Genomic DNA, 27,730 nt, shown 5'->3' on the forward strand with positions numbered 1-27,730 from the left:
CCACATAGAATATCGCAAGTAGTATAATCAACTTTTAATAAAGCTTAGGAAAAGATAGTCACCAAACATTTTTTTAGCATTTTCCAGAATCTATTACAAGGCATCCTGTTTTCTCTAGAGTTCTCCCTGGCCTATTTTTGAAGACAAAACAATGGAATAGCTCTTTGTGCTAGTCTAGTGTGGGTAGCAAAATTTAGAATTTTAAAAAGGAAATTTAGAAATTGCATTCAAATTATTTTTTCTTTTTTTTTATTTTCTCCTTTGACGCCTTTTAAAACATGTGTTATTCATCTAAAATTACTATTATACTATTTAGAAACTCTAGGGACACATAGATTATATTTCTAAAAAGACTGAATTTATTTTAAAGCATTGTGTCAAGTTTGAATTTCAGTAAACAAAGCTATATCTTCATTATATGCTGATTTTGGCAAAAAGCACAGACTTGAATATATCAAATGATATGATAAAGTAATTTAAATTAAAAGGGTTTTTTAAAGTTTTAGTATGGAATAAAAGTATAATATGTATATCTTCTGGGTAAGTAATTTAAGCCATAATGTTTCTTATTTTCTTAGAAGTTTTCATGATTAAAATTTTAAAAATGGAAGTTTTTAATCTAATACTTGTGCTATTCACTGTAATAGAAGCATAGAAAATATTCTTTCCACTTACATTAATAATTTCATGCAATATATGCCTAAACTGAAAAAAAAATATCAAATATCTAAGAAGTAGTGGCATTTGTGATCATAAGTCATTTTAAGGAGGAAATGCTAAGAATTTTTTAGCAAAGATCCTACAAAAACCAGTCTTGGGCACTGAATGCTGTGACCTATCTTACAGTAGTTAATTAAAATTCAGAGCTCTTTGCAAAAGGTTGCCATTTTAAACTTGCATGCTATCATACATTCCTAACATATATACACATGTATCACTGGGCAAGCAACTTAGAAACATGATCACATTATAGCTGTGCAGTTAAGCAGGGAACTTGTTAACTGAATGCATCTATTTTTTGTAGGAGGTCATCTGTTCTAATCACTGAAATATACAATGAAAGGCTACATTTAGAAGCCTAGAAAACCTGTGGTTTACTACATACAGTTTCAATTACAAAATAATAGGCATGTTATAGTTACCATAAGAAATTACAATGTCTAACATATCATAAATATTACCTGCAGGTACCTTTCAATCACAAAAACTTCACATCAAAAGGTACATATTTGGGGCGCCTGGGTGGCTCAGTGGGTTAAGCCTCTGCCTTCGGCTCAGGTCATGATCCCAGGGACCTGGGATCAAGCCCTGCATTGGGCTCTCTGCTCAGCAGGGAGCCTGCTTCCCCCTCTCTCTCTCTGCCAGCCTCTCTGCCTACTTGTGATCTCTGTCTGTCAAATAAATAAAAATTAAAACAAAACAAAACAAAACAAAACAAAAGTGACTGTACCATAAAAAAATGTACATATTTTTATTAACTAAAATTAATGAGGCAATTTGGGGACAAGAGATGGATTCTTTCTTTCACTCTGTATTTTAAATTCCTCAACATAAAGCTACAGAAATACTGAAGCTGCAATAATAATACCACAAACAAAGGACAGGTCTTCGCTTTTTAAAGTAACCGAAGTACATAAAATGCCTTGGAAGATAACAATACTGTTCCATGACATCTAAAATTTTTATGCACACCTCCCATTAGCCTCATCATAATATTCATATTTTAGTTATGTATTCGTTATGATTGTTTGCATGTGAAAAAACCAACTAATCTATTATCTCAACATTAAGCTGATTTCTCTTGAAGCCAAGATGATTTTAAAAGCAATAGAGACTCCTTTTTCAGGATGCTTAAGGCAGAATGTTTAAGGTTCATGCTTGCTGCTTTGCCTGAGCTTCTGCTTCCTGAAATGAAAAACAAACAAAACAGATATATTTAAATATCACAGAAGGGACATCTATGTACATTGTGGATAAATTATATTAACTTAAATTATTAAGAATATTCAAAAGCTGGGGTGCCTGGGTGGCTCAGTCTGTTGAGCATCTGACTCGGCTTCTGCTCAGGTCATGGCCTCAGGGTCCTGGGATCTAGCGAGTCCTCTGGCTGGCTCTGCTCTCAGTGGAAAGTCTGTTTCTTTCCCTCCACCCCTTCATGTGTCCTCTTTCTCTCTCTCTCTCAAACGTAAATAGATTTTTTAAAACAGAATATATTTTTTGAGGTTAGATTAGATTATATATTTCAGTGAGTTGCCTTGTTCACATAATAAAAAAAAATAGGAATCATCTTTTCATGACAGAGGATATACATATATCACCCACCACCAGGGTCACCTATCAAAACAGAATATTCAAAAACAAAAACGGCTTCTGGAGAAGACTGCCTTGCCTAAAAATTCTTAGTAGAAAAACTGTAAAGGGTGCCTGGGTGGCTCAGTTGTCTGCCTTTGGCTCAGGTCATGGTCCCACGGTCCTGGAATCCAGCCCTGCATCAGGCTCCCTGCCCAATGGGGACTCTGGTTCTCTCTCTCCCTCTCCCTCTGTGTGTATGCTCTCTCTCTAGATCTCTCTCAAATAAATAAAAATCTTTAAAAAAGGAAAAACCATAAAGTAGAAATTTCTGCTTAGAAGCAGCTATAATAGAAGACTGCCTAATCATTACTAATTGTTTGAAATAATTCCATAAAGGCAAGTGATTTACAAGTATAGTTCATATATTATTTGGAAGTAGATGATTTCTTTTCTGTATGATTTTTCACCAAAACTGGCTGTTCCACAACATTGTCACCTAAGGTTTACAGTAAATTGTTTTGTTTAATTAAGGTTGAAATTACTTGGAAATCGATCTTCTTGATTCTTTCAAAAAAATATGCTATTTGTTAAAATATTGTTGTTTTTAAATTTTACAACTGTAGGCAGGAGAAGAGGTCAAGTTGTTATTCTTCTCCTCTGGGCAATGAGTATCTCCAGCATAGGAACTCTGACCTATTGATGTGCTCTGGCACCTACCATAGTACTTGACACAAAATACATTGCAGGAAATGTTTGTGGAACTAAAGATGGGTGGTAAAAGTGACTTTGGTGAAAGTTACTTCAGAGTTAGGTTGTAAAAATCGTGTATACTAGACAATACCATAATAAACATGTGCCTTAACTTGAATACTTGATAGTCTCAGGAGGAGTGGGGACAGTTGAATACTCCAAAATGGGCATCTGATACTATGCCCAGAAAAAGGGGAAAAAGAAAAAAAATATGCTAGATTTTTATGAAACAAAAAATGGAGAAATGAAGGAAGGATACTAGAGAAGACACTGTACTAACTCACCTTCCAATACCCTTCCAAAAAAAAAAAAAAAAAAAAAACAGCCCTGATCTCTTTTAAAACATCAAACTCAGTGTTTGGCGGTCAAAATGAATATATCTTAGACCCACATTATACATTTTGTTTCATTTTATGAAATTAAATTCCAAGAATTTCCTTGCACAGAGAATGAATTTTACACCAAGTTCCCTCAAAATCCTAGCACATATAGTTGGGGAAGTAGTTATATGTAAATATGTTCTAATGTGATGTCCTTTTTCTTTTACACATCCAATGCCCCTGAGTAACTAGTATTTTGGAAACAGCCTAATTCCCTAAAATCACATCCTATCAATCTTTGGTGTAATTTGTCATAAATACTTTAGTTCTCAGTTATCCCTTTTAATGGAAGAAATTATTAGCACAAACATCCAAAACAAAAAGACAATTCAAAGTTCTTTATGGTTTATCTTTTTAATACATCATCTTTAAATTATTTCATTTTCTTTTTTTTAAAGATTTTTAAAAATTTATTATTTGACAGAGAGAGATCACAAGTAGGCAGAGAGAGAGGAGGAAGCAGGCTCCCTGCTGAGCAGAGACCCTGATGCAGGGCTCAATCTCAGGACCCTGGGATCATGACCCGAACTGAAGGCAGAGGTTTTAACCCACTGAGCCACCCAGGCACCCTTAATTAGTTTTCTAATTACATTTTATACACCATTTATGTAATTGGGCTGAAATATTTGTTACTACACAGATGTGCCAATATTTATAGTTCATGGATTATGTAACCAACCAGAGAGATTGGAAACAGAGATATGAGGCATCCTCCTCCTCTATTCTTAATATAAACATTATTCTATAAATGCACTGATTTTGAGTCAGATAATCCTGGGTTCAAATTCCAGCTCTGCTACTCAATTATTATGTAACCTTGAACAAATTATTTAAATTATCTGAACATCAATTTCCTCTACTGTAAAATGCCATTGAGGACACCAAGCTCATAAGTATGATATAAGGATAAAACAAGATGTATGTGAAGTGTCTAGCTCAGTGCTTGGCCCATTGCAGACATCCATCCTTCTTTCCTGCTTTTCTCCACTCCACTTCTTGCCTAATAACCAGCACCAACACCACAGCTAAGTGAAATATAGAATTTCTCTTGGAGATGTAGTACAATAGGATGGGCTTAGTGGAAATAGGAATGCTTCAAATCTCACAGCAGAGGGAGTTTCCATTGCTCCTCCCTAAAGCAGGGTGGTTCAACCAAAGCTAATGAGAACATTTCTCTAATCAGTGTTCTCTACTCCATCAACATACTAGTGAATAACAGTTAATGATTTTTCTCTCAACATGATATCACCAAATTTTTACTTTTTAGTATAAATACAATATTTTCTTTCATATCTGAAAATAATCACCTCCACTATAAAGAAATGCTAGTACTAAGGAATAAACTTTTGTATTAATAAAAAAGAGTAATTTGTAAGTATCAATATGCACTGTTTTAAATGCATCCAATATACAAAAAAATATAAAAACTGTCTTCCACAGAAGGATTTATTTTATGGAAGTATATTTGTCATAAGGTACTTTTAAATATCAAGTTCTCCACTGCATTGGTTTTGAATAATTCTTAAATATAAAGACAATGTATGTTAATTATTTGGAAAATGAAGAAAGGAGAAAATAGTCACATTTAGCTATGGTTAAGTTCAGTCTCCTAACATAATTAGAATATTAATTATACAGTAAAAACAGCTATGTACTGTATTATAGTGTATCTTTACACAAACCCCTTATTTATTTATTAATTATTTTTATTAGCATATAATGTATTATTTGCCCCAGGGGTACAGGTCTGTGAATCGTCAGGCTTACACACTTCATAGCACTCATTATATCACATACCCTGTCCAATGTCCATAACCCAACCACCCTCTCCATACCCCTCCACCCCGCCCCCAGCAACCCTCAGTTTGTTTTGTGAGATTAAGAGTCTCTTATGGTTTGTCTCCCTCCCGATCCCATTTTGTTTCATTTTTTCCTTCCCTACCCCCCAAACCCCTAACTCTGCCTCTCAAATTCCTCTTATCAGGGAGATCATATGATAATTGTCTTTCTCTGATTGACTTATTTCGCTCAGCTCTAGTACCATCCATGTTGTTGCAAATGGCAAGATTTCACTTCTTTTAATGGCTGCATAATATTCCATTGTATATATATATACCACATCTTCTTTACCCACTCATCTGTTGATGGACATCTAGGTTCTTTCCACAGCTTGGCTATTGTGGACATTGCTGCTATAAACATTCAGGTGCACGTGCCCCTTCAGATCACTACCTTTATATCTTTAGGGTAAATACCCAGTAGTGCAATTGCTGGGTTATACAGTAACTCTATTTTCAACTTTTTATAAACTAATTTAATTTTTTTTATTTCTTTAAATATTTTAAATGATTTTATTTATGTATTTGACACATAGAGAGAGAGAGAAAGAGAGCACAAGCAGGCAGAGGGAGAGGGAGAAGCAGGATCTCTGCTGAGCAAGGAGCCCAATGTGGGGCTTGATCCCAGGACCCTGAGATCATGACCTGAGCTGAAGGCAGTTGCGTAACTGACTGAGCCACCCAGGCATGCCTACAAACACATTTTTTACTGAAAGCACTAGTTCATTCAGTAAATAAACTGTTTTTGTTGACCCTATATTTGGATGTTTAACTTTGTTTTCAAAGTTTCAAGACTATATAATGGGTTGGCCTATCTATCTCTAATATCTAATTTCCCCCATTTTTTTTCACAATTTATACAACTGCCAATTTTCTTTTTTTTATATTTTATTTTATATATTTTTTATAAACATATAATGTATTTTTATCCCCAGGGGTACAGGTCTGTGAATCGCCAGGTTTACACACTTCACAGCACTCACCATAGCACATACCCTCCCCAATGTCCATAACCCCACCCCCCTCTCCCAAGCCCCCTCCCCCCAGCAACCCACAGTTTGTTTTGTGAGATTAAGAGTCACTTATGGTTTGTTCAACTGCCAATTTTCTTAAGACATAGATAAAATCACATCTTAAAAATGCAGAGATAAACTTATCATTGTCTTCCCCCATTTCCTGCCATGGCTTTTGTATACCTAGAGCATAAAGCTGAAAGTACCTAACACAGCACTTATAATTTAGTCAAACTTACCTAGCCAATCTCACATCCTCTATTTAATATGCCCTATTCTGGAGACGAACTGCACTACACTCTGCTTCCTGAACATACCATCATTTGAAGCTACATCCCAATGCAGTGGTTCCTATTGCTGCCTCTGTGAAAGACATCTTTGTGTCATTTCAGTATTTTTGAATCCTAACAGCTCAACTGTCATTTCCTCTGTGAAACTTTCCCCAAATTCCTTAGTAATAATTTATTATTATTTCCTCTGGTCACCTACATTTTATTCAGGGTATACAGAATTTACCATAATATGTGTTTGATTATAATTATTTGCAGACATTTTTGTTGAAGAATTATTGTATACTTTTCCTTCATTAGGTTAAATACACTTTGAAGGTAGTGACTATGCTTCATTCTCTGTATTCGTTCCACCATTAATGTCAAGTTAGTGCTTGGCAGTCAATACTTGCTGAAAGAGTAAGTAAATGAATTACTCATAATTTTAATTGAAGGAGAGGGAGTAATGAGCCACAGAAAATAGATTATCTCTCCTTTCATACTTCCTCTTATCTGTACTGATATCAATGATTTAAATTGGATTTTCCTAACTTGATTAAAACAAAAATATTTTACTTAACATTTCTTACAACTCAAATTATACAAAGCCTAAAATAAGACATTTTATCCATGGGAAAAGAAATTTCATCAAGGAAACAGAATTTCACAGTGACTCAGAAAACAATGCTAGTAAATGTTCTCTGCTGAAAACATGAGCAATAACAGACTCTGAAAATTGAAGAAGTTGGAGTTCAAAGAATCTGTTTAACATAAAATTAGTTGCTAAGAACAAAACATAAAGTGATAGAACAGGGACATACGTTCTGGTTAAGCCAGCCTGTATAGAATAGACCTATGGTGAAAGGCAAAGAAATATTTAATGCCCATAGCTTTAAGACATTTCATTAAATAGATAATCTAATTTTTTTATTCTTTTCTTTATATGGTCTCCCCTGGAAACATTACCACTTGAAAAATTAATTTGTTGTTGGCAGGGAGAAAGCCCCAAATTTAGCCAGCAATTTAGTGACCAATTTTGAAACTCAAATGCTTTTAGTTAAAGCATTTGCTTTCACACAAAGACAATAGATGCTGCCAAGAAGATAACTATAAACTAAGATCAGTTCTGCTGATACAAAACCATGCATGACAGCTGAAATAATGGAGTCTTTAAAATTGGTAGTCACTTATGAATGAGTCAATGATAAATTTGTTGCTTTGGATAACCCAATGAGGAAATCACTCCACCTACCTCCTACTCATATACTTTACATATTTGATTATGCACATCTGTTTGCCATACCTGGGATTAAGTGCATGCAGAGAAGGAATATTTCCTTTTAGCCATGTTACACTGCCTCTAGTTTAACCTGAGTACTTACTAAAGGTAGAACTCTCACTGACTAAAAAACCCAGCAGCAATAAAATGGCTTATAAAGGAGGGGGAATAAAAAAGAATCATACCTTTGAACCAGGTGGGGCTGTCAATCCTAAAAAGGCATACACTGCATTATTTTCTCTGGCTTCAAAGAAGGCATCATAGTCCTTAATGAAAAGAAGGCAAGAGGAGTTAGCAATAAACAACCAGCAAGGTAAATAAAAGAATAAATTTATTCAAAATGAACTCATTGGTCAACCTTTTGGGTGGGGCATACAGACTACCTAACTTCCAAAATGCTAGAATTTTAGAAAGAGAAGTGAAAACGCAAGGCATATTAGATCCCATTTAACGCGGGTTAGAATAAGTGCTGTTCTGCTGGGCAGAAACTGCAAAATGGCTTATTCCATATCATATAGCATTCAAATCTGTCTGAGGACAAGTAGCTTTCTCCACAGCCCAAAGCAACCATAATTTACCAGTAAAAGGTTGGTTATTTTTGGTAGGGGGGTGTTGTTCCTGTTTTGCATTATTTCCCTTTCGTTATTGATTAAGGTAGAGATATCCTCAGAACCTACAGTATACCAGATATTAGCTAGGCCATGAGAGTAATAAAGCTATGCTGTCTTTGGAGGAAAGGAATGAGATTTTCATGAAATATGACCAGAAGAGCAAACAAACCAGTAAGATGTTTCAGTTCAGGGATCCAAGAAAAAAACCCACATGACTGAATTTGGTTGGGCTTTCCACTGTCATCCTCTAAGTCACCAAGCATGCTTTAGAAGTAACACAAAGAATTGCCTAAATTTAACTATAAAATGTAATCAATAGCAAATCTACTTATAAAACACAGCCATTGCCTCTAGCTGGCCTTACTTTGTTTAATTTAAAACACATAGAATTAAGACTGACATTTTGGCTAATTTATTGGAAGTAAAAAGCATTCATAATTTGCTGGTTTCTCTAGAGATTCCCTCACCAATAAATAATCAATTACAGGGTCACGTCCTGGCACTTGGAGGATCTGGAGATATAAAGTTTAGATATATGCAGGATTTCTGGTACTTGGAGGATTTCTCAAGCCACTGATGACCCTAAATTGGAACCTCACCCCAAGAAACATCAGTATCTCTCTTATTTAGGGATTATTTTTAAAAAGTCAGAATTGTTCAGAGCTACTTGAATCTCCCTAAGGATTGATTCAAAGCATCTTACTGTGTTCCCTCCATGTTGGCAAAGGAATAAACCCTAAACAGCAGACATTTATGAACAGCCTCCTATGAGTTTACTCTTCAAAAAGTGAAACTAATTGGATCTTGACAATAATTTCATACTGAGACACATGAGACTTATAAACTACTCAAAGTAAACAGACAATATACATCATTTCTACACTCAACCACTTGAAAGGAACCTCAAAATGCTAGTTGTAAGAGTTCAACATTCACAGAAGAGGTATTTCTTACCGCTTGTTCAAAGTAACAGAAATAACTCATGCCAGTCTTTAAATTCATGTGAAAGAAAGTAGGTTTCAGCTATACTGAAATCTGATCATAAAGTGCTAATCTAGTTGTCTGTTTCAAGTGTTTTGGGATCAATGTATATTATCATTTTTTGGCCCTGGACTTAGGTTTGTAACTCTGAGAGAAAAGAACATGATCCATTTCTCAATTAAGCCAGATTAATTAATTTATTCTGCAAATATGTACTGAGAACCTATTACATAGCAATCATTTTTGGTGCTAAGAATACAAGATAAACAAAACATGAAGATCTTCGTATCTATACATGGCTCAATCCTACGGAATGCAAATTTAAAATATTTACAAGGAGTATACAAAACCAATTGTGACATCATCTGCTTCTTCTATAGGAATTCACGTGAGGAAAAAATAAAAGATATTTTGTTTACACCTCTGGGATTTCAATAAGATTAATACATAATGTATTCTACCATATATTGGTATCATATTAGTTACTAATCATGAAAAAATGCTCCAGTTCTCCATATACATATCAGAAGCTTTTTCAGAACCAAGATTATCCTTATAAATGTTTTACCTACTATAGCAGAGCTTCATCTATGTTGTAGATTGGTTATTTCCAGTCTAGAAATAAGAACCTAAGCCAGAGTTCAGTGGTAGGAAGTAATCCACCACCCTACACCCTTGGACATCTGGCAAAGTATGGAGATACTTTTGGTTTTTCACAACTGTGAGGGTGTTACTGGTGCTCATAGATGGAAGCCAAGATGCTGCTAAATGTCCTACAATGCACAGGGTAGCCCTCAACAACAAGAATTATCCAACCCAATATGTCAGTTGTGCCAACGTTGAGAGACCTTGAGATGTTTTAAACAAGGGAATTTGATGTGAAGAATTTATTTACCAAGGAACTGATGAAAGACAAATGGGAAATAGCAAGGCAACCACCAAGATTAGCAATAGCAAGAAGATGTTACCACAGTTATAGGGCTAAAGGAAGAATTGCAGAAGATGATATTACAGAAACCAGGAGCTGGGATACCTGGTACCACAAAGGAGACACAGCCACTGCCATGGCCACCTCCAGAAGCAGGAAGGAAGTGAATACCTTGGCTTTTCCTCTCTTCTGTCCTCCATTCTTCCAACCAATTCTCCTGTTAATTGGCCAAACCTAATAGGTAGCCAGTCAGCAATAGAGACTGGGAAATATAATTTACTGAGATCAGTACCCCCCACCATAATACAGAATGTAGGAAGAAAATAATGAAAATGAAATCTTTGTATAAATAGGAAAATGACATATACAGTAATTTAACAGAAAAAGTAAGCTTGAGAATAAAACAGATTTAGCTAGTCAGTTAACCTTCTAGGCCTCAATTTTTTCATCCATAATACAGGAATAACAACACCTACCTCATGTGATTAGTATGGGAACTAACTAATAAAATACACATAAAGTATGTAGTATAATAACTGACACATCACACGCTTTCTATGATGGTTATTATATACCCTTCTCTCTAAGAGTCTGTATAGAGAAAAATCTTAATTTTTATTGTTATTAAACTCTTAGCTTAGTGCTTGATACACAGCAGGCATTCGATAAAAATTGGATTCTTCTTCCATTAACAAATATTTATTTGGTTGAGTCTCATCTCCTGCCCCTTCCTTTCCAGCTCCCTATTTCTCAGGGATACCTGATTTGTGTAATACACTCCATTTCCTTACAGTGTGGCTTCTGAAGGAGAAATAAACCAGGTCAATGGGGTTTTTTGAAATGTTACCCTTATAACCTAAAATGTGTTTGGTTTTAAAGCCAAATGAATTAAAATATCTACTTCAAAAAAAAAGTTAAGAATATATGCTGACTTATATTGGACTGGATGGCCTCTGAGGCCTCTTCCAGCTCCTGGGATACAGCATTTACAAAAATTTCAATTATAGAGGCATTGAGGTTTCACTATCTAAATGAATAGCCTAATTGCCTTTTTCTTATCTGCAGAGTACATCATTACACGTTGGTACTGTTAGTAACAACAGATGAAATCTTCAGGACCCTCCTCAGAACTAAAAAAAAAATTCAATTCACAGAGAAAATATTTTGTGTCAGTAAAATTCTCATTTTTGCCATGTTCCCTCCCTTTAATTTTCAGAATTGGCACACAAAAAAAGATCCCCACCAAAGGAATCCTTTTACTTCCATGGAAACCTATAAACTAGAATATTTGGATTGCTGGCTATAATACATTTATTCTCCAGTCATGCTAATTCTGAGGACATAACAATTCAAACAGTTCTTTACTGGAAATTCCTGTAAGCCTTACAAATGCTTTCTGTATTCTCTCACCACATAGCTATGGATTCATAACCACACTCCAATTGTTTGAGGTGTGTGTGACTTTTCCAAACCTCACTTCCAACCAGCTCCTTAAGAGAAAAAATATATATATTTATACTTGTACTTGCCATGGAACCCAGAAAGGCCATAAGCTGCTAAATATAAAGTATTAAATGTTAAATATACATTAACAGAAGATTAAAGGAAACTACTCTATGGCTTAAATAAAGACTAAAGATGGCATACTTGAAAGCACCAGTCACAAAGCAAAAGCCTATTTTTGTTTCCCTTGTTTCTCAATGAGTTTAACTACCTAACATAACATTTTCTAAAACTTCATTAATAATACCAAAATAAAAGTATTACTGGCTTCAAGTAGGAAGTAAGATATTACTCTTTTTAAGTTATTTTTAATCCAAATAAGCAGCTGACTTCTCAGAAGCTTCTTCATGGACATAACTGAAACAACACCATTGCTCTAGATAGAAATAAGATGAGGAAATGGAAAGGCAGGTTGCCTGGCTGGCTTAGTTGATAAAGCATGCAACTTTTGATCTTGGGGTTATGAATTCAATCCAAAGGTTGGTTGTAGACATGGCTTAAAAATAAAATCGTAAAAAAAAGAAATGGAAAGGTAACTATATATTCAAGGTCTGTATTTATGCATTTACAGGACATTTTGGGGGGGATGACTCCATTTGCTTCCTAGTAGAAATAACCCAGCTGCCTAGGATGGATGAAGAGATGAACAGGAGAAATGGCTCTATGCAAAATTGGAGGTGGGGTGAAAGGGATAGGATGGATTTAAGGTGATCCATTTGATAAAACAAGAGTTTAAATTGGTTACTTACCCCACGGTACTGGCTTTCATTGAAAATCTGAGGTGGCAGAGGGTATCCTGTGGCTGGTCGACTGTTTTCAGGTACATTTTCTCTCATCCACTTCCGATTCTCTTCATTGGCTGCAATGTCTTTTTCTTCAAATCCTATTTTGTTAGCTTCTAAAAAACCAAGCACGTCTTGCTGTTTCTTCTTAATCTAGAACCCAAAGGACAAAGAACCTATGTTGAACATACAGATTTTGTTTTTATTTTTCATTTTTTTTATTATGTTATCATCCATGTCCTTGCAAATGTCAAGGAGTTTTTGTTTTTTGTTTTTTTAATAGCTGAGTAATGTTCATTTATTTATAGAATCACACTTTTATCCATTTATCTAACTGCACACTTGGGCTGCTTTCATAATTTGGCTATTGTATATAATGGTATAATAAACATGGGGTGCATGTATCCTTTTGAATGAGTGTTTTTTTGAATTCGTGTATTTTTGAAGTAAATACTCAGTAGTGCAATTACTGGATCATAAGGTAGTTCTATTTATAAAATTTTGAGGAAACTCCACACTATTTTCTGCAGGGGGTGCACATATTTGCATTCCTACCAATGCTACAAGAGTTTCCTTTCCTCCATATCCTTACCAACACTCGTTTCTTGTTTAGACAATCTGATAGGTATAAAATGATATCTCGATGTGTTTTTAAATTGCATTTTTCAGAGTTTCTGAGTAAGTTGGTTAAAACTGCTTTTAGCTCTGGTCATGATCTCGGGGTCTGGGATCAAGCCCATCTGGCTCCCTGCATAGCAGGGAGTCTGCTTCTCCTTCTCCCTCTACTCCTTCCCCCTACTCATACACTCTTCTCTCTCTTTCTGTGTCACTCTCTCTCTCTCTCTCTCTCTCAAATAAATAAAATATTTTAAAAAATAAAATAAATTGTACTTTTCTGATGATAAGTAATGTGCAGCATTTTCTCGTGTGTCTATTGGCCATCTATATATCTTTTATTTCAATTTTTAATTAATATATAGTTAAATATATATAAATATATTAGTTAATATATAGTGTAATATTGGTTTCAGGAGTAGAATTCATTGATTCATCACTTAACATATAACACCCAGTATTTATTATAACAAGCGCCATCCTTAATACCCATCATTCATTTAGCCCATACCCTACCCACCTCCCTTCACCAACCCTCAGTTTGTTCTCTGTCCTTTAGAGTCTTTTATGGTTTGCTTCCCTCTCTTCTTTCCCCCTTTCCATATATCCATCTATTTTGTTTCCTAAGTTTCAGATATGAGTGAAATCATAATTGTCTTTTTCTGACTGACTTATTTTCTTAACCTTGTACTAGATTTGATTCAGCTGAATCATTGCAAATGGCAGGATCTAATTCCTTTTGATGGCTGAGTAATATTCCATTATATATATATATATACACACACACACCACATCTTCATTATCCATTCATCAGTTAATGGACGTTAGGGCTTTCTCCATATTTCAGCTATTATTGAGAATGCTGATATAAACATCAGGTGCATGTACCCCTTGAAATATGTACTTTTGTATCCTTTGGGTAACCACCTAGTAGTACAATTGCTGGGTCATAGTGTATTTTTATTTTTATTTTTATTTTATTTTTAACTTTTTGAGAAACTTTCATAAAGTTTACAAAATAGCTGCACCAGTTTGCATTCCACCGGGAGTGAAAAGAGGGTCCCCCTTTCGCTGCATCCTTGCTAAAATATGTTGCTTCCTGGACTGTTTATTTTAGTCATTCTGACACGGGTGACATGGTACCTCATTGTGGTTTTGATTTATATTTCTCTGATGATGAGTGATGTTGAACATCATTTCATGTATCTCTTTGCCATCTGGATGTTTTCATTGGAAAAATGACTATTCATGTCTTCTGCCCATTTTTAAAATAGATGATTTGTTTTTAGGATGTTGAACTTATTAAGTTCTTTATAGGTTTTTGGATACTAAGCCTTTATTAGATATGTCACTTGCACATATCTTCTCCCATTTGGTAAGCTGCTTTTAGTTTTGTTGATTGTCTCCTTCACCATGTAGAAGCTTTTTATTTTGATGAAGTCCCAAGAGTTAATTTTTGCTTTGTTTCCCTTGCCTCCAGTAACATGTCTAGTAAGAAGTTGCTATGGCCAATGTCAAAGAGGTTACTGTTCTCCTCTAGGATTTTGGTGGCTTCCTATCTCTCATTTGGGTCTACCATTTTTTTTCTTTCAATATTCTATTTAAATTTTATTTAGTTCAGGGGTACCTGGGTGGTACAGTTGATTAAGCATCTGACTCTTGGTTTCGGCTCAGGTCATGATCTCAGAGTCATGAGATCAAGCCCTGCATCAGGCTCCACACTCAGCACGGAGTTGGTTTAAGACTCTCTCTCTCTCTCCCTTTGTCCCTCCCCACTGTGCACTCTCTCTCTCACACTCTCTCTCAGCAAAATAAATAAATACTTTTAAAAAATGAATACAAGTTAGTTCACATATAGTGTAGTACTAGTTTCAGGGGCAGAATTTAATGATTGATCAGTTGCATATAACATCCAGCGCTCATTAATTCAAGCACCATACATAATGTCCATTATCCAATTACCCCATCCCCCCACCTATTTCCTCTCCTGCAACCCTCAGTTTGTTCCCCATATTTAAGGGTCTCTTATGCTTTGCCTCCCTACCTTTATTTTCTTTTCTTTTCCTTCCTTCTCCCTATATTTATCCATTTTGTTTCTTAAATTCCACATGAGTGAAATCATATAGTATTTGTCTCTATGACTGACTTATTTCACCTAGCATAATAAACTCTAGTTCCATCCATGCTATTGCAAATGGCAAGATTCCATTCTTTTTGATGGCAGAATAATATTCCATAGTGTGTGTATCACTTCTTTATGCATTGATCAGTTGATGGACATCTCGGAATTTTCCAAGTTCTTGGCTACCACAGATAGTGCTGCTATAAACATTGGGTTGCATGTGCCTCTTTGAATTTTTGTATCCTTTGGATAAGTACATAGTAATGCAATTGATGGGTCATAGGGTAGTTCTATTTTTATTTTATTATTTATTTATTTGTTTATTTTACTTTTTAGGGAACTGTTTCACAGAGTGGCTACCCCAGTTTGCCTTCCCACCAACAGTGTAAGACAGTTCTCCTTTCTCCACATACTTGTCAACATCTGTTGCTTCCTGAGTTGTTAATTTTAGCTATTCTGACTAGTATGAGACAGTATCTCACTGTGGTTTTGATTTGTATTTCTCTGATGATGAGAGAGATCTTAAGCATTTTTTCATGTCTTTTAGCCATTTGTATTTCTTCTTTGGAGAAATATCTGTTTATGTCTTCAGTCCAGTTATTAACTGATTTGTTTTTGTTTATTTTTTTTTAATTTTTGGGCTGTTGACTTTGTTAAGTTCTTTATAGATACTACCCTCTGATCTAATATACTGTTTGCAAATATCTTCTCCCATTCCATGTCTTTTAGTTTTTTTTGTTGTTGTTTCTTTTCATGTGCGGAAGCTTTTCCATTTTGAATTTATTTTTGTGTCTGGTGTAAGAAAGTGGTACTGTTTCATTCTTCTGCATGTTACTGTTCAGTTTTCCCAACACCATTTGTTGAAGAGACTGCCTTCTTTCCATTGGGTATTCTTTTCTGCTCTGTTGAAGATTAGTTGACCATATAGTTATGGATTCATTTCTTGGTTTTCTACAGTGTTCCATTGGTTTATGTGTCTGTTTTTGTGCTAGTGCCATAATGCCTTGAAGACTACAACTTTGTAATATAGCTTAAAGTTCAGAATAATGGTTCCTCCAGCTTTGCATTGCTTTGCTTTTCCAGGATTGCTTTGACTATTTGGCATCTTTTGTGGTTCCATACAAATATTAGGATTTTTTTTTTTTTTTTTAGCTCTGTGAGAAATTCTGTTGGTACTCTGATAGGGATAGCATTAAATGTGCAGGTTGCTTTGGGTAAAGCAAATATTTTAACAATATTATCCCAACCCATGAGCATGGAATATTTTTTTCCATTTCTTTGTGTCTTTCTCAATTTCTTTCATAAGTGTTCTATAGTTTTAAGACTACACATCTTTTATCTATCTGGTTAGGTTTATTCCTAGGTATCTTGTTGTTTTTGACCCAGTTATAAATGGGATCAATTTCTTTTTCTGCTGCTTTGTTATTGGTGTACAGATGGCAACAGAGATCTGTACTTTGATATTTTTTTTTAATGTGTAACATTACACAATTCCTGTATCTTTTCTAGAAAGTCTTTGGTAGAACTGTTTGGATTTTCTACAGAGCGTATCATGTCTTCTGCAAAGACTGAAAGTTTGGCTTCATTCTTGCTGATTTGGATGCCTTGTATTTCTTGTCTAATTGCTGAAGCTAAGACTTCTAGTACTATGTTGAATAGTAATGGTGAGAGTAGACATCCCTGTCTTGTTTCTGACCATAGAGGAAAACCTCCCAGTTTTCCCCCATTGGGTATGATATTAGCTGTGGGTCTTTTGCATATGGCCTTTATGATGTTCCATCTATAACGGTTCTTTTGAAGGTTTTTATCAAGAATGGATGTTGTATGTGGCCAAATGGTTTTTCTGCATCTATTGTGATGATCATATATAGTTCTTATCCTTTCTTTTATTAATGTGGCGTATTGCATTGATTGATTTAAAAACATTGAACCATCCTTGCAGCCCAGGAATAAATCTGACTTGATTATGATATATGATCAGTAATTCTCTTCATATACAGTTAGATTCCATTTGCTCATATCTTGTTAAGATTTTTTTTTTTCATTCATGTTCATCAGGGTATTGTTCTGACATTCTCCTTTTTAGTGGGGTCTTTGGGTTTGGAACCAAGGTAATGCTGGCTTCATAGAATGAGTTTGGAAGTTTTCCTCCCATTTCTATTGTTTGGAATATTTTGAGAAGAATAGTTATTAATTCTTTTTTAAATGTCTGGTAGAATTCCCCTGGGAAGCCATCTGACCCTGGACTTTTGTTTGCTGGGAGATTTTTGATTACAGATTTAATTTCTTTGCTGGTTATGGCTCTGTTCTGATTTTCTATTTCTTCCTGCTTCAGTATTGGTAGTTTTCAGGTTTGTAGGACTGTGTCCATTTCTTTCAGGTCGCCCAGTTTGTTGGCATATAATTTTTCATAATATTCTCCTATAATTGTTTGTATTTATGTGTTTTTTTGTTGTAATCTCTCCCTTTCACTCACAATATTATTTATTTTGGTCCTTTCTATTTTGTTTTTGGTAAGTCTGGCTAAGGGTTTATCAATTTTGTTAATTCTTTCAAAGAATCAACTCTTAGTTCAGTTGATCTGTTCTACTGTTTTTTGTTTGTTTCTATATTGTTTATCTCTGCTCTGATCTTTATTACTTCCCTTCTTTTGGCTTTAGGCTTTATTTGCTGTTCCTTTTCTAGATCCTTTTAGTAGGTGTAAGGTTAGGTTTTATCTTTGAAACTTGTTTGCTTCTTGAGGTAGGATTGTAAAGTAATATTCTTCCCTCTTAGTACCACCTTTGCTGTATCCCAACTGATTTGGACTATCATATTTTCATTTTCTTTGCTTCCATTTTTAAAAAATATATATTCTTTAAGTTCCTGGTTAACACATTCATTCTTTAGTAGGATGTTCTTTAATATCAATGTATTTGTGGGTCTTTCCAATTTCTTTCTTTCCCCCCATTTTGGGGTTAACTTCAATTTCCACTGTGTTGTGGTCTTAAAATAAGCATGGTAAGGCCTTACTCTTTTTGTAATGGTTGAGAGCTGATTTATGGACCCATTATATGATTTATTCTGGAGAATGTTCCATGTGCCATTGAAAAGAATGTGTAATTTCCTGTTTTAGGATGAAATTTTTTGAATATATCTGTTAAGTTCATCTGGTCTAAAATCAATGAGGGAGACAAACCATAAGAGACTCTTAACTATAGGAAACAGACATGTTTGCTGGAGAGGAGGTGGGTGGGTGGATGTGGTAACTGGGTGATGAGCACTAAGGAGGGCAATTGATGTAATGAGCACTGGGTGTTATATCCAACTGATGAATGACAAAACTATTTCTAAAAGTAATAATACACTATATGTTAATTAATTGAATTTAAATAAAAAATAAAGTAAAATTATGAAATAAATAAAAAGTAAAAAAAGTTCATCTGGTCTAGTTTGTCATGCGGATCCATTATTTATTAATGATTCTTTGCTTAGTTGATCTATTGATGTAAGTGGGATGTTAAAGTCTCCCTACTATTACTGCATTATTACAAAGAGTATTTTTATGTTTATTATTAATCAATGTATATTTTGTGTGCTCTCAAGTTGGGGACATATTTACAGTTGTTAAATCATCTAGTTGGATAGTCGCCATTATTATGATATAGTTCCCTTCTTCATCTCTAGTTACAGGCTTTGCTTTAAAATCTAGTTTGTCTAGATTTAAGTATGGGTACTTCAGCTTTCTTTTGGCATCCACTAGCATGACTGATCATTCTTCATCCCCTCACTTTCAATTTGCAGGCATCTTTAGGTCTAAAATGAATCTCTTGTGAGCATTATATAGATGGGTCTTTTACACTCTGACCTTTTTTTTTAAAGATTTTATTTGTTTATTTGTCAGAGAGAGAGAGAGAGTGAGCAAGCACAGGCAGACAGAGTGGCAGAGGGAGAAGCAGGCTCCCTACAGAACAAGGAGCCCGATGTGGGACTCGATCCCAGGACGCTGGGATCATGACCTGAGCTGAAGGCAGCCACTTAACGAATTGAGCCACCCAGGCGTCCCACACTATGACTTTTGATTGGAACATTTAGTCTACTTATATTCTGAGTGATTATTGATATATATGAATTTAGTGTCATTGCATTATCTGTAAAGTTGGTGTTTCTGTTGATGCTCTCTGTTCCTTTCTAGTCTTTGCTGCCTATGGTATTTTTTCACCGTTCATAGAGTCTCCTTCAAAATTTCTTGCAAGGTTGTTTTAGTAGTCATAAACTCCTTTAGTTTTTTGTTTTTTTGGGAAACTATTTTTCCTATTCTGAAGGACAGCCTTGCTGGATAAAGTATTCTTGGTTGCATATTTTTCCCATTCAGCACGCAGAATGTATCATTCCATTCTCTTCTGGCCTGCCAAATTTCTGGGGACAGATATGCTGTTAAATTTATTTGCCTTCCTTGTAGGTTAAGGACTTTTTTCCTTGATGTTTTCAGGGTTCTTTCCTTGTCTGTGTATTTTGTGATTTTGACTACGTTATTTCTTGGTGATGACCATTTTTTATTGAATTTGTTGGGAGTTCTCTATGGTTCTTGGATTTGAGGTCTGTATCCTCTAGACTAGGGAACATTTTAGCTATAATGTGCTAAAACAAACCTTCTGCTCGATTTCTTAGTCGTCTTCTTCTAAGATTCCTATAATATGAATGTCATTATTACACTTTAAGGAGTCACTGAATTCCTTTAGTCTGTATTCCTGATCCAATATCTTTTCTTCTTGTTTTTAGCTTCATTATTTTCCATAATTTTTATCTTCTTTATCACTGATTTGTTCCTTTGCTTCATCTATTCTCATTGTCATTGCATCCATTCTGTTTTGCATCTCAGTTATAGCAGTTCTTTTTGGTTTTTGTTTTTTAATTTCAGCCTGACTAGTCCTTAATTCTTTTATGTCTGTAGAAAGGGATTTTCTAGGTCTTCTATGCTTTTCTCAAGCCCCACTGATTTCCTGATGATTATTGTTTTAAAATCTGATTCAGACTTCTTTTATGTGTATTGATTAAATCCCAGCTGGGACTTTCTCCTGCTCTTTCTTTGGGGCGAATTTTTCATCTTGTCATTTTTTCGGGATCACTGTTTATTCTGTGATTATTGGAAAGCTTGTCGTGTTCTTCCTCTTAAGAGTAATGGTTATACTAAGAAGAGGTAAAAATAAATAAATAAATAAATGATTTTAAAAAGGTAAATCCTGGGTCTGCTGTTTTGGTCTGCTTATTAAAAGAAGCTAGATCCTATTTTCCCTAGAGTTGAAGCTTTGCAGCCCTCTATAATCAGTAGACTTGTGTGTGAGGGGTTTGTGAGCATCTTCTGGGGGAAGAGCCTGCTGTTCTGATTCTCAGGTGGACTTGCCCTATTTAGAGAGGCATCTGTGAGACACACGAGGGTGGGGCTTAGTGTAAGGGACAGCAGCTTCCACTGGGTGGCGCTGTTTTGTACACTGAGGTGGGTCAGTGATGATGGGGGGATGGGAATATGATGTTATCCCACTCTAACTCCTCAGAGTGGGAAAGCAGTGCCCATCACTTTTCAGGAAGCCCTCACAGAAGAGCAAAGAATCACCCTTTGTGTCCCTGGCTTCATCAGATTCTTGCCTTCTCCCTGCCTACGTCCAATCTATCTGTCTGCCAGGCCACGTGGTACTCCTTCTTTTCATCTCAGGCACACAGGAGGGTTTCAAAACTCCAAATTTTGGAGAACTGCCGGCTACCGACTGGCACTGCTCTGGGGGAGGGCATCGCAGCACTGAGTCTGGTCTCAGTTTGTCCTGGAAATTGGTCACATAACTATGCAGCAGTTTGGAGTTTATGGTAAAGCATAGTCAGAACCCACCACCAAGGTTTGCTGTCCTCAGATGGTCTCTCTGTTCCTTTGTCAGCGAATAGAGCTACATGTTGGTATCTGCTGGATATTTTGCCCATGGAGAGGCTGTGCTACTTCTCCCAAATGGAGGGGAAAGATTTCTCCCCAGGCAGTCAAGGGGATCCTCAGATGATGTTGCCCACTCCTGGATCTCTGCCCTCCTTCCCCAATGGAGCACTGCCAAGCCTCCTTGGGGCCACCCTGGCAATGGCACAAACCTCCAAATTTTCAGACTTTGCACTCTGCAGCTCATAAAAACTTGCAGTAGCCAGCCCCTCTTATTTCCCAATCAATGGTTTTGGGGGAAAGTTCTTCCTGTGTAATCATGCCTTCAATCTTTGTCTCTCTCCTGCCTCCCACCTACACCCCCCCACCCCGCCCCGCCATCTCCTCTCTCTGTGATCAGGGCACTCTCCCCTTTGCAAAACCTTCAGTTTTTTTCTCTCCCAAATCAACTCTCTTCAGCTCCTAACTTCCATGATATGGTTGGTTACTTTTCTACCTCCAGCTTTGCAGTATTGCTCTCTCTGTCCCCAGATTGAATTTTTGTGTGTTCAAAATGATTTTATACTCATCTAGCTGTGTTCAAAGGACAGTGCAAGTCCAGGGTCCTCCTACTCTTCCATCATCCTCCATCTATATGTCTTCTTTGGAGAAATGTCTGTTCATGTCTTCTGCCCATGTTTGACTTTGATTATTTGTTTTTGGGGGACTATTGAGTTGCATTAGTTTTTTAAAAATATATTTTAGACACTAACCCTTTATCAGATATGCCATTTGTAAATATCTGCCCCCATTTAGTAGGATGTCTTTTATTTTTCTTGATTGTTTTCTTTACTGCATAGAAGCCTTTTATTTTGATGTGGTCCCAATAGTCTGTTTTTGCCTTTGTTTCCCTTACCTCAGGATATATATCCAGAAAAATGTTGCTATGTCCAAGGTCAAATACAGTAGCCTGTGCTCTCTTTTAGGATTTTTATGGTTTCAGCTCTCACATTTAGGTATTTTTTTTTTTTTTTAGATTTTATTTATCCACTTGACACAGAGAGAGAGAGAGATCACAAGTAGGCAGAGAGGCTGGCAGAGAGAGGGGGAAGCAGGCTCACTGCCTAGCAGAGAGCCCGATGTGGGGCTCGATCCCAGGACCCTGAGATAATGACCTGAGCCGAAGGCAGAGGCTTAACCCACTAAGCCACCCAGGCGTCCCTCACATTTAGGTCTTTAATTCATTTTGAATTTATTATTGTGTGTGGTATAAGAAAGTGGTCCAGTTTCACTATTTTACATGTAGCTGACAAGTTTTCATAACACTGTTGAGGAGACTCTATCCCATGAGATCTTTTTTGCTACTTTATCAAAAAATAATTCCTGATATAATTGTGGGTTTACTTTTGGATTTTCTATTCTGTTCTACGGATATACATATCTGTTTATATGGTGGTCCCCTACTGTTATGATCACTACACTTTTGTTAACATAACTTGAAGCCCAGAATTGTGATGCCTCCAACTTTGCATTTCTTTTTCAAGATTGCATTGGCTATTCAAGATCTTTTGTGGTTCCATACAAGTTTTGGATAATTTTTTTCTAGCTCTGAGAAAAAGGTTGTTGGCATTTTGATAGGGATTGTATTAAATGTGTAGGTTGCTTTGGGTAGTATAGACATTTTCACAATATTTGGTCTTCTAATCAATGAGCATGGATTGTCTTTCCATTTCCTTGTATCTTTTTCAATTACTTTCACCAATGTTTTATAGTTTTCAGAAAACAGGTTTTTCACCTCTTTGTTTAGATTTATTCCTAGATATTTTATTGTTTTTGGTGCAATTGTAATTGGGATTGATTCCTTAATTTCACTTTCTGCTGTTTTATTATTAGTGTATAGAAATAGAACAGATTTTTGTATGTTGATTTTGTAACTTGTGACTATTGAATTGATTTAGGAAATCTAATATCATTTTGGTGGAGTCTTTAGGGTTTTCTATATATAGTAGGCATCTGAAAAGAGTGAAAGTTTTGCATCTTCCTTGCCAATTTGAATTGGTTTTATTTCTTTTCGTTATCTGTTGTTGCTTGGACTTCCAGTTCTATGTTGAATAAAAGTGGTGAGAGTGGACATCCTTGTCCTGTTCCTGATCTTAGAGGAAGAGTTCTGAGTTTTTCATCATTGAGTATGATGTTCACCGAGGATTTTTCATATACGGACTTTAGTATGTTGAGGTATGTTCCCTCTAAACCTAGTGTGTTAAGGGCTTTTATCATGAATGCATGTTTTACTTTGACAAATGCTTTTTATGTATCTATTAAAATGATCATATGGATTTCATATTTTCTTTTATTAATGTATTTTATCACATTGATTGATTTGCGAATATTGTACCACCATTGCATCCTAGGAAAAAATACCCAATTGATTGTGGTGAATAATTTTTTAAATGTGTTGTTGGAATCTGTTAGTATTTCACTCATGTTTTTTGCATCTATGTTCATCAGAGATATTGCCCTATAGTTTTCTTCCTTCCTTCCTTCCTTCTTTTCTTTCTTTCTCTTCTTTTCTTTCTTTTGGTGTCTTTATCTGGTTTTGATATTAGGGTAATTTTGGCCTCGTAGAAGGCATTTGAAAGTTTTCCTTCCTCTTCTGTTTTTTTTTTTTTTTTTAATAGTTTGAGAAGAATAGGCACTAACTTTTTAAATATTTGGTAGAATTTGCCTGTTAATCCATCTCGTCCTGGATTTTTGTTTGTCAGGAGTTATTTGATTACTAATTAAATTTCCTTGCTAATAATGAGTCTGTTCAAATTTTCTATTTCTTTCTGCTTCAGTTTTGGTAGTTTATATGTTTCTATGAATTTATCCATTTCTTCTAGTTTGTGCAGTTAGTTGACTTTTTTAAAATAGTATTCTCTTAAATTTGTTTGTATTTATGTGGTTTGGGTTGTTTTTTCTCCTCTCTCAATTGTGGTTTTGTTTATTTGAGTCCTTTTTCCTTTTTTCTTGATTAGTCTGGCCAGAGGTTTATCAATTTTGTTGTTTTTTTGAAAAAAAAAAACCTTCTGATTTTGTTGATTTTTTCCATTGTTTTATTTTTCATTTTATTTTCTATATCATTTATTTCTGTTCTAATATTTATTATTTCCTCCCATCTGCTGGTTTTAGTTTTTTTTTAAAGATTTTATTTATTTATTTTTACAAGAGAGAGAGAGCATGCACAAGTTGGGGGAGGGGCAAAAGGAGAAGTAGAATCGTCATTGAGTAGGAGCTTGATGCAGTATTTGATCCCAGGACATGAGCTGAAGGCAGACACTTAACTGACTAGGCCACCAAGGCATTCTGGTTTTAGGTTTCGTTTTTTCTCCTTTTTCTAGCTCCTTTAGGTGTAAGGTTAGGTTGTTTGAGATTTTTCTTGCTCCTTGAAGTAAACTTTTATTGGTATGAATCTTTGCTGCATCACAATGGTTTGGATTATTATGTTTATGTTTATTTTCATTTTCATTTGTTTCCACATAATTTTTTTAAGATATTATTTATTTATTTGACACAGAGAGAGAGATCACAAGTAGACAGAGAGGCAGGCAGAGAGAGGGGAAAGCAGACTCCCCACTGAGCAGAGAGCCTGACACAGGGCTCAATCCCAGGACCCTGAGATCATGACCTGAGCCAAAAGCAGAGGCTTAACCCACTGAGTCACCCAGATGCCCCTAATTTTGTTTAATTCTTCTTTAATTTCTGGGTTGACACATTCATTGTTTAAAAGCATTTTACTTAACCTCCATGAATTTTTGGTCTTTTCAGATTTTTCCTTGTGATTGATTTCTAGTTTCTTAATTTTGTGGCCGGAAAAGGCACATGGTATCATTTCAATCTTTTTTTTTTAATTTTTTGAGACCTGATTTATGGCTAATCTATAGTCTATTATTATCTGTATTCTAGAGAATGTTCCATGTGCATTTGAATAGAATGTGTATTCTGCTCTTTTAGAATGCAATGTTCTGAATATATCTGTTAAATCCATCTAGTCCAGTGTGTCATACAAAGCCACTGTTTCCTTGTTGATTTTCTGTTTGGTTGATTTACCCATTTATGTAAATGGGGTGTTAAATTCCCCTACTATATTGTATCACTTCGATTATCTTCTTTCTGTTTGTTATTCACTGTTTTATGTATTTGGGTGCTTCTATATTGGGTGCATACATATTTACAATTGTTACATCTTCTTGTTGAATTATCCCCTTTATAGTATCTTTCTTTGTCTCTTGTTAGTCTTTGTTTTAAAGTCTGTTTGCCCTGGCTTTCTTTTGACATCCATTTGAACTATAGATGTTTCTCCATCATCTCACTTTCAATCTGCAAGTGTCTTTAGGTCTGAAACGAGTCTATTATAGGCAGCATATAGGTGGATCTTGTTTTGTTTTTGATTTTTTTTTTAATTCTCTCATCCTATGTCTTTTGATTGGAGTGTTTATCCCACTTACATTCAAAGTAATCATTGATAGATATGTATTTATTACCATTTTGTTACTTGTTTTGTGGTTGTTTCTATCATTTTCTCTTATCCTTTCTTCTCTTGGTCTCTTTCATTGTTTGATGGTTTTCTTTGGTAATATAATTTGATTCCTTTCTCTTTATACTCTCTGTTCTAATAAGCATCCTAAAACAAACAGAAATGAATCTTTCCTTGACCATGTTACAAGTCAGAGTTACTCTACATTCAATTTTCATTGTTTAGAACATAAATTGGATAAGAATTTATGAGCTAAACATGCCTGTATATGAGGTTTGGAATATACATGTACCACTCATGAGCCACTAACATGTGCTGTTAAGGTTATTTTTCATGTGTTTGTGCTACTTCTTTCATAGAAGATTTGAAACCCTATATTCCCACCCTGTGACAATGGAACAAGTATGGTCATGTTTCAATCATATTTTCTGTCCTCAAACTCTTTCTTGGTTCTGCTAATTTTAAATGCTTCCTTAAGAAGGATCACTCCTCTTTGTAGGAAAATAATAAGCCTCTATTTGCCTAGCCTGTACCTAAAGATTTAACAGTGAAGTGAAGGAGGAGTAAATAACATTTAAATATGCCGACCTACTTACAAAAAAAATCCAAAAGGAGAATCAAATCTGAATTACCACTTAGTTTGTTTGACACTGGACAAGTGCCATGTTACCACTGTTAACACTGAGAGAGGAGGAAGAAGGCTCCCTGTGGAGTAGAGAGCCCGATGGGGGTGCTCAATCCCAGGACTCTGGGATCATGACCTGAGCTGAAGGCAGTGGCTTTAACCCACCGAGGCCCTAGTTTTACTTTTACCACCTCATGTCTACACAGATACTAAGGCCCAAGTAGTTTATCTGAGGGTTTGAAGGGGTGGGGTGTGGGAGGTTGGGGGAGCCTGGTGGTGGGTATTATGGGGGGCACATATTGCATGGAGCACTGTGTGTGGTGCATAAACAATGAATTCTGTTACACTGAAAAGAAATTAAATTAAAAAAAAATAGACCCTAGTGTGAGAAGAAGAAAGAGTAGATATTTAAGGTATTTTCTCAGAAATAGCTATTTCTTAAGATAGTCACAGTAAGGAAAGTACAGTCACATTTATTTTCTAGGTTAAAAAGGCTTTTCTTGACTAAATTAAATAGTCAGTTCTGAAGAACCTCATTAACCCAGCTGTTTATTATTTAGCACTTTTTTTCTGTATGTATTGTTTCCCCAGAATCAGAAGGATTGAAGCTCATAAGCTTCACAAGATTTAGAGTATGTGGGCTCACAGAAACTATGGTTTCATCTACCATAGAGGGACATTTTGAGGTATTAGAAGGTGACCAGTAAATATTCCCAAATTCACAGTAATTTCAAATTGTGGTTGCATTCAAACAAGATTGGGAGACAGATATTTTCTTTATTATTTATACCAATCAATCACAACTATGATTCATAGAAAGCCAATTAAGTGACAGTTGGCAAGGTAAGTGTTTTATAAATGCTATTTCATTTAATATTTATAATAGCTCTATAAGGTATATATTATTACCTCCACTTTACAGATCAGAATAGTGAAGCTAAAAAAGGTTAAGTAAATTTACCCGAAGTTACAAAGTTAGTGAGTGGCAGGGCTGACATTTAAACCTAGTTATCTCTATCTCCAAAGCTTAAGTTCATTCAATGATAATTCCCTACCCAGCTTCATGACTATCTTATATAATTTTTTTAAATATGTAAGATTGGCAATCTCTTACAAAGAGCAATAACACCTTTTGATGTGTTCTTACTATATAATTTCATACTATATTCTACTTACCAGACTATAATTTTGGTTCCATTATCATCCAAATGTACATACAATTTAATCAATCTCACATCATTATGAAAAAAAGTGACTAGACTACTCAACTCCAACTCTAGGATCCTTTGCTGCTAGAAAAGGATTAGTGCTGGACTCCTGCCTTGGTAATATTAAGGGCTACCATTCA

The 27,730-nt window shown here is 35.4% G+C and overlaps 1 protein-coding gene across 3 annotated transcripts in view; it reads right to left on the reverse strand.

Annotated features, from left to right (window-relative positions):
* Positions 1–1,367: 1,367 nt before the first annotated feature.
* SH3BGRL (SH3 domain binding glutamate rich protein like) overlaps positions 1,368–27,730 on the reverse strand; it is a 100,929-nt gene continuing 74,566 nt past the window's right edge. For 2 of the 3 annotated variants that reach the window (XM_013050085.2, XM_013050087.2), the window contains 3 exons: positions 12,594–12,779; positions 8,007–8,087; positions 1,368–1,905 (listed from right to left, as the gene is read on the reverse strand). In XM_013050085.2, coding sequence (XP_012905539.1) covers positions 1,873–1,905; positions 8,007–8,087; positions 12,594–12,779 — 300 coding nt within the window. In that variant the 3' untranslated portion in view covers positions 1,368–1,872. The remainder of the gene's footprint in view (positions 1,906–8,006; positions 8,088–12,593; positions 12,780–27,730) is intronic. The other variant, XM_004780639.3, reaches the window with a different exon arrangement.

This window comes from Mustela putorius, unplaced genomic scaffold, assembly GCF_011764305.1.
Source record: "Mustela putorius furo isolate JIRA1106 unplaced genomic scaffold, ASM1176430v1.1 tig00001021_pilon_pilon_pilon, whole genome shotgun sequence".
NCBI lineage: Eukaryota > Metazoa > Chordata > Mammalia > Carnivora > Mustelidae > Mustela > Mustela putorius.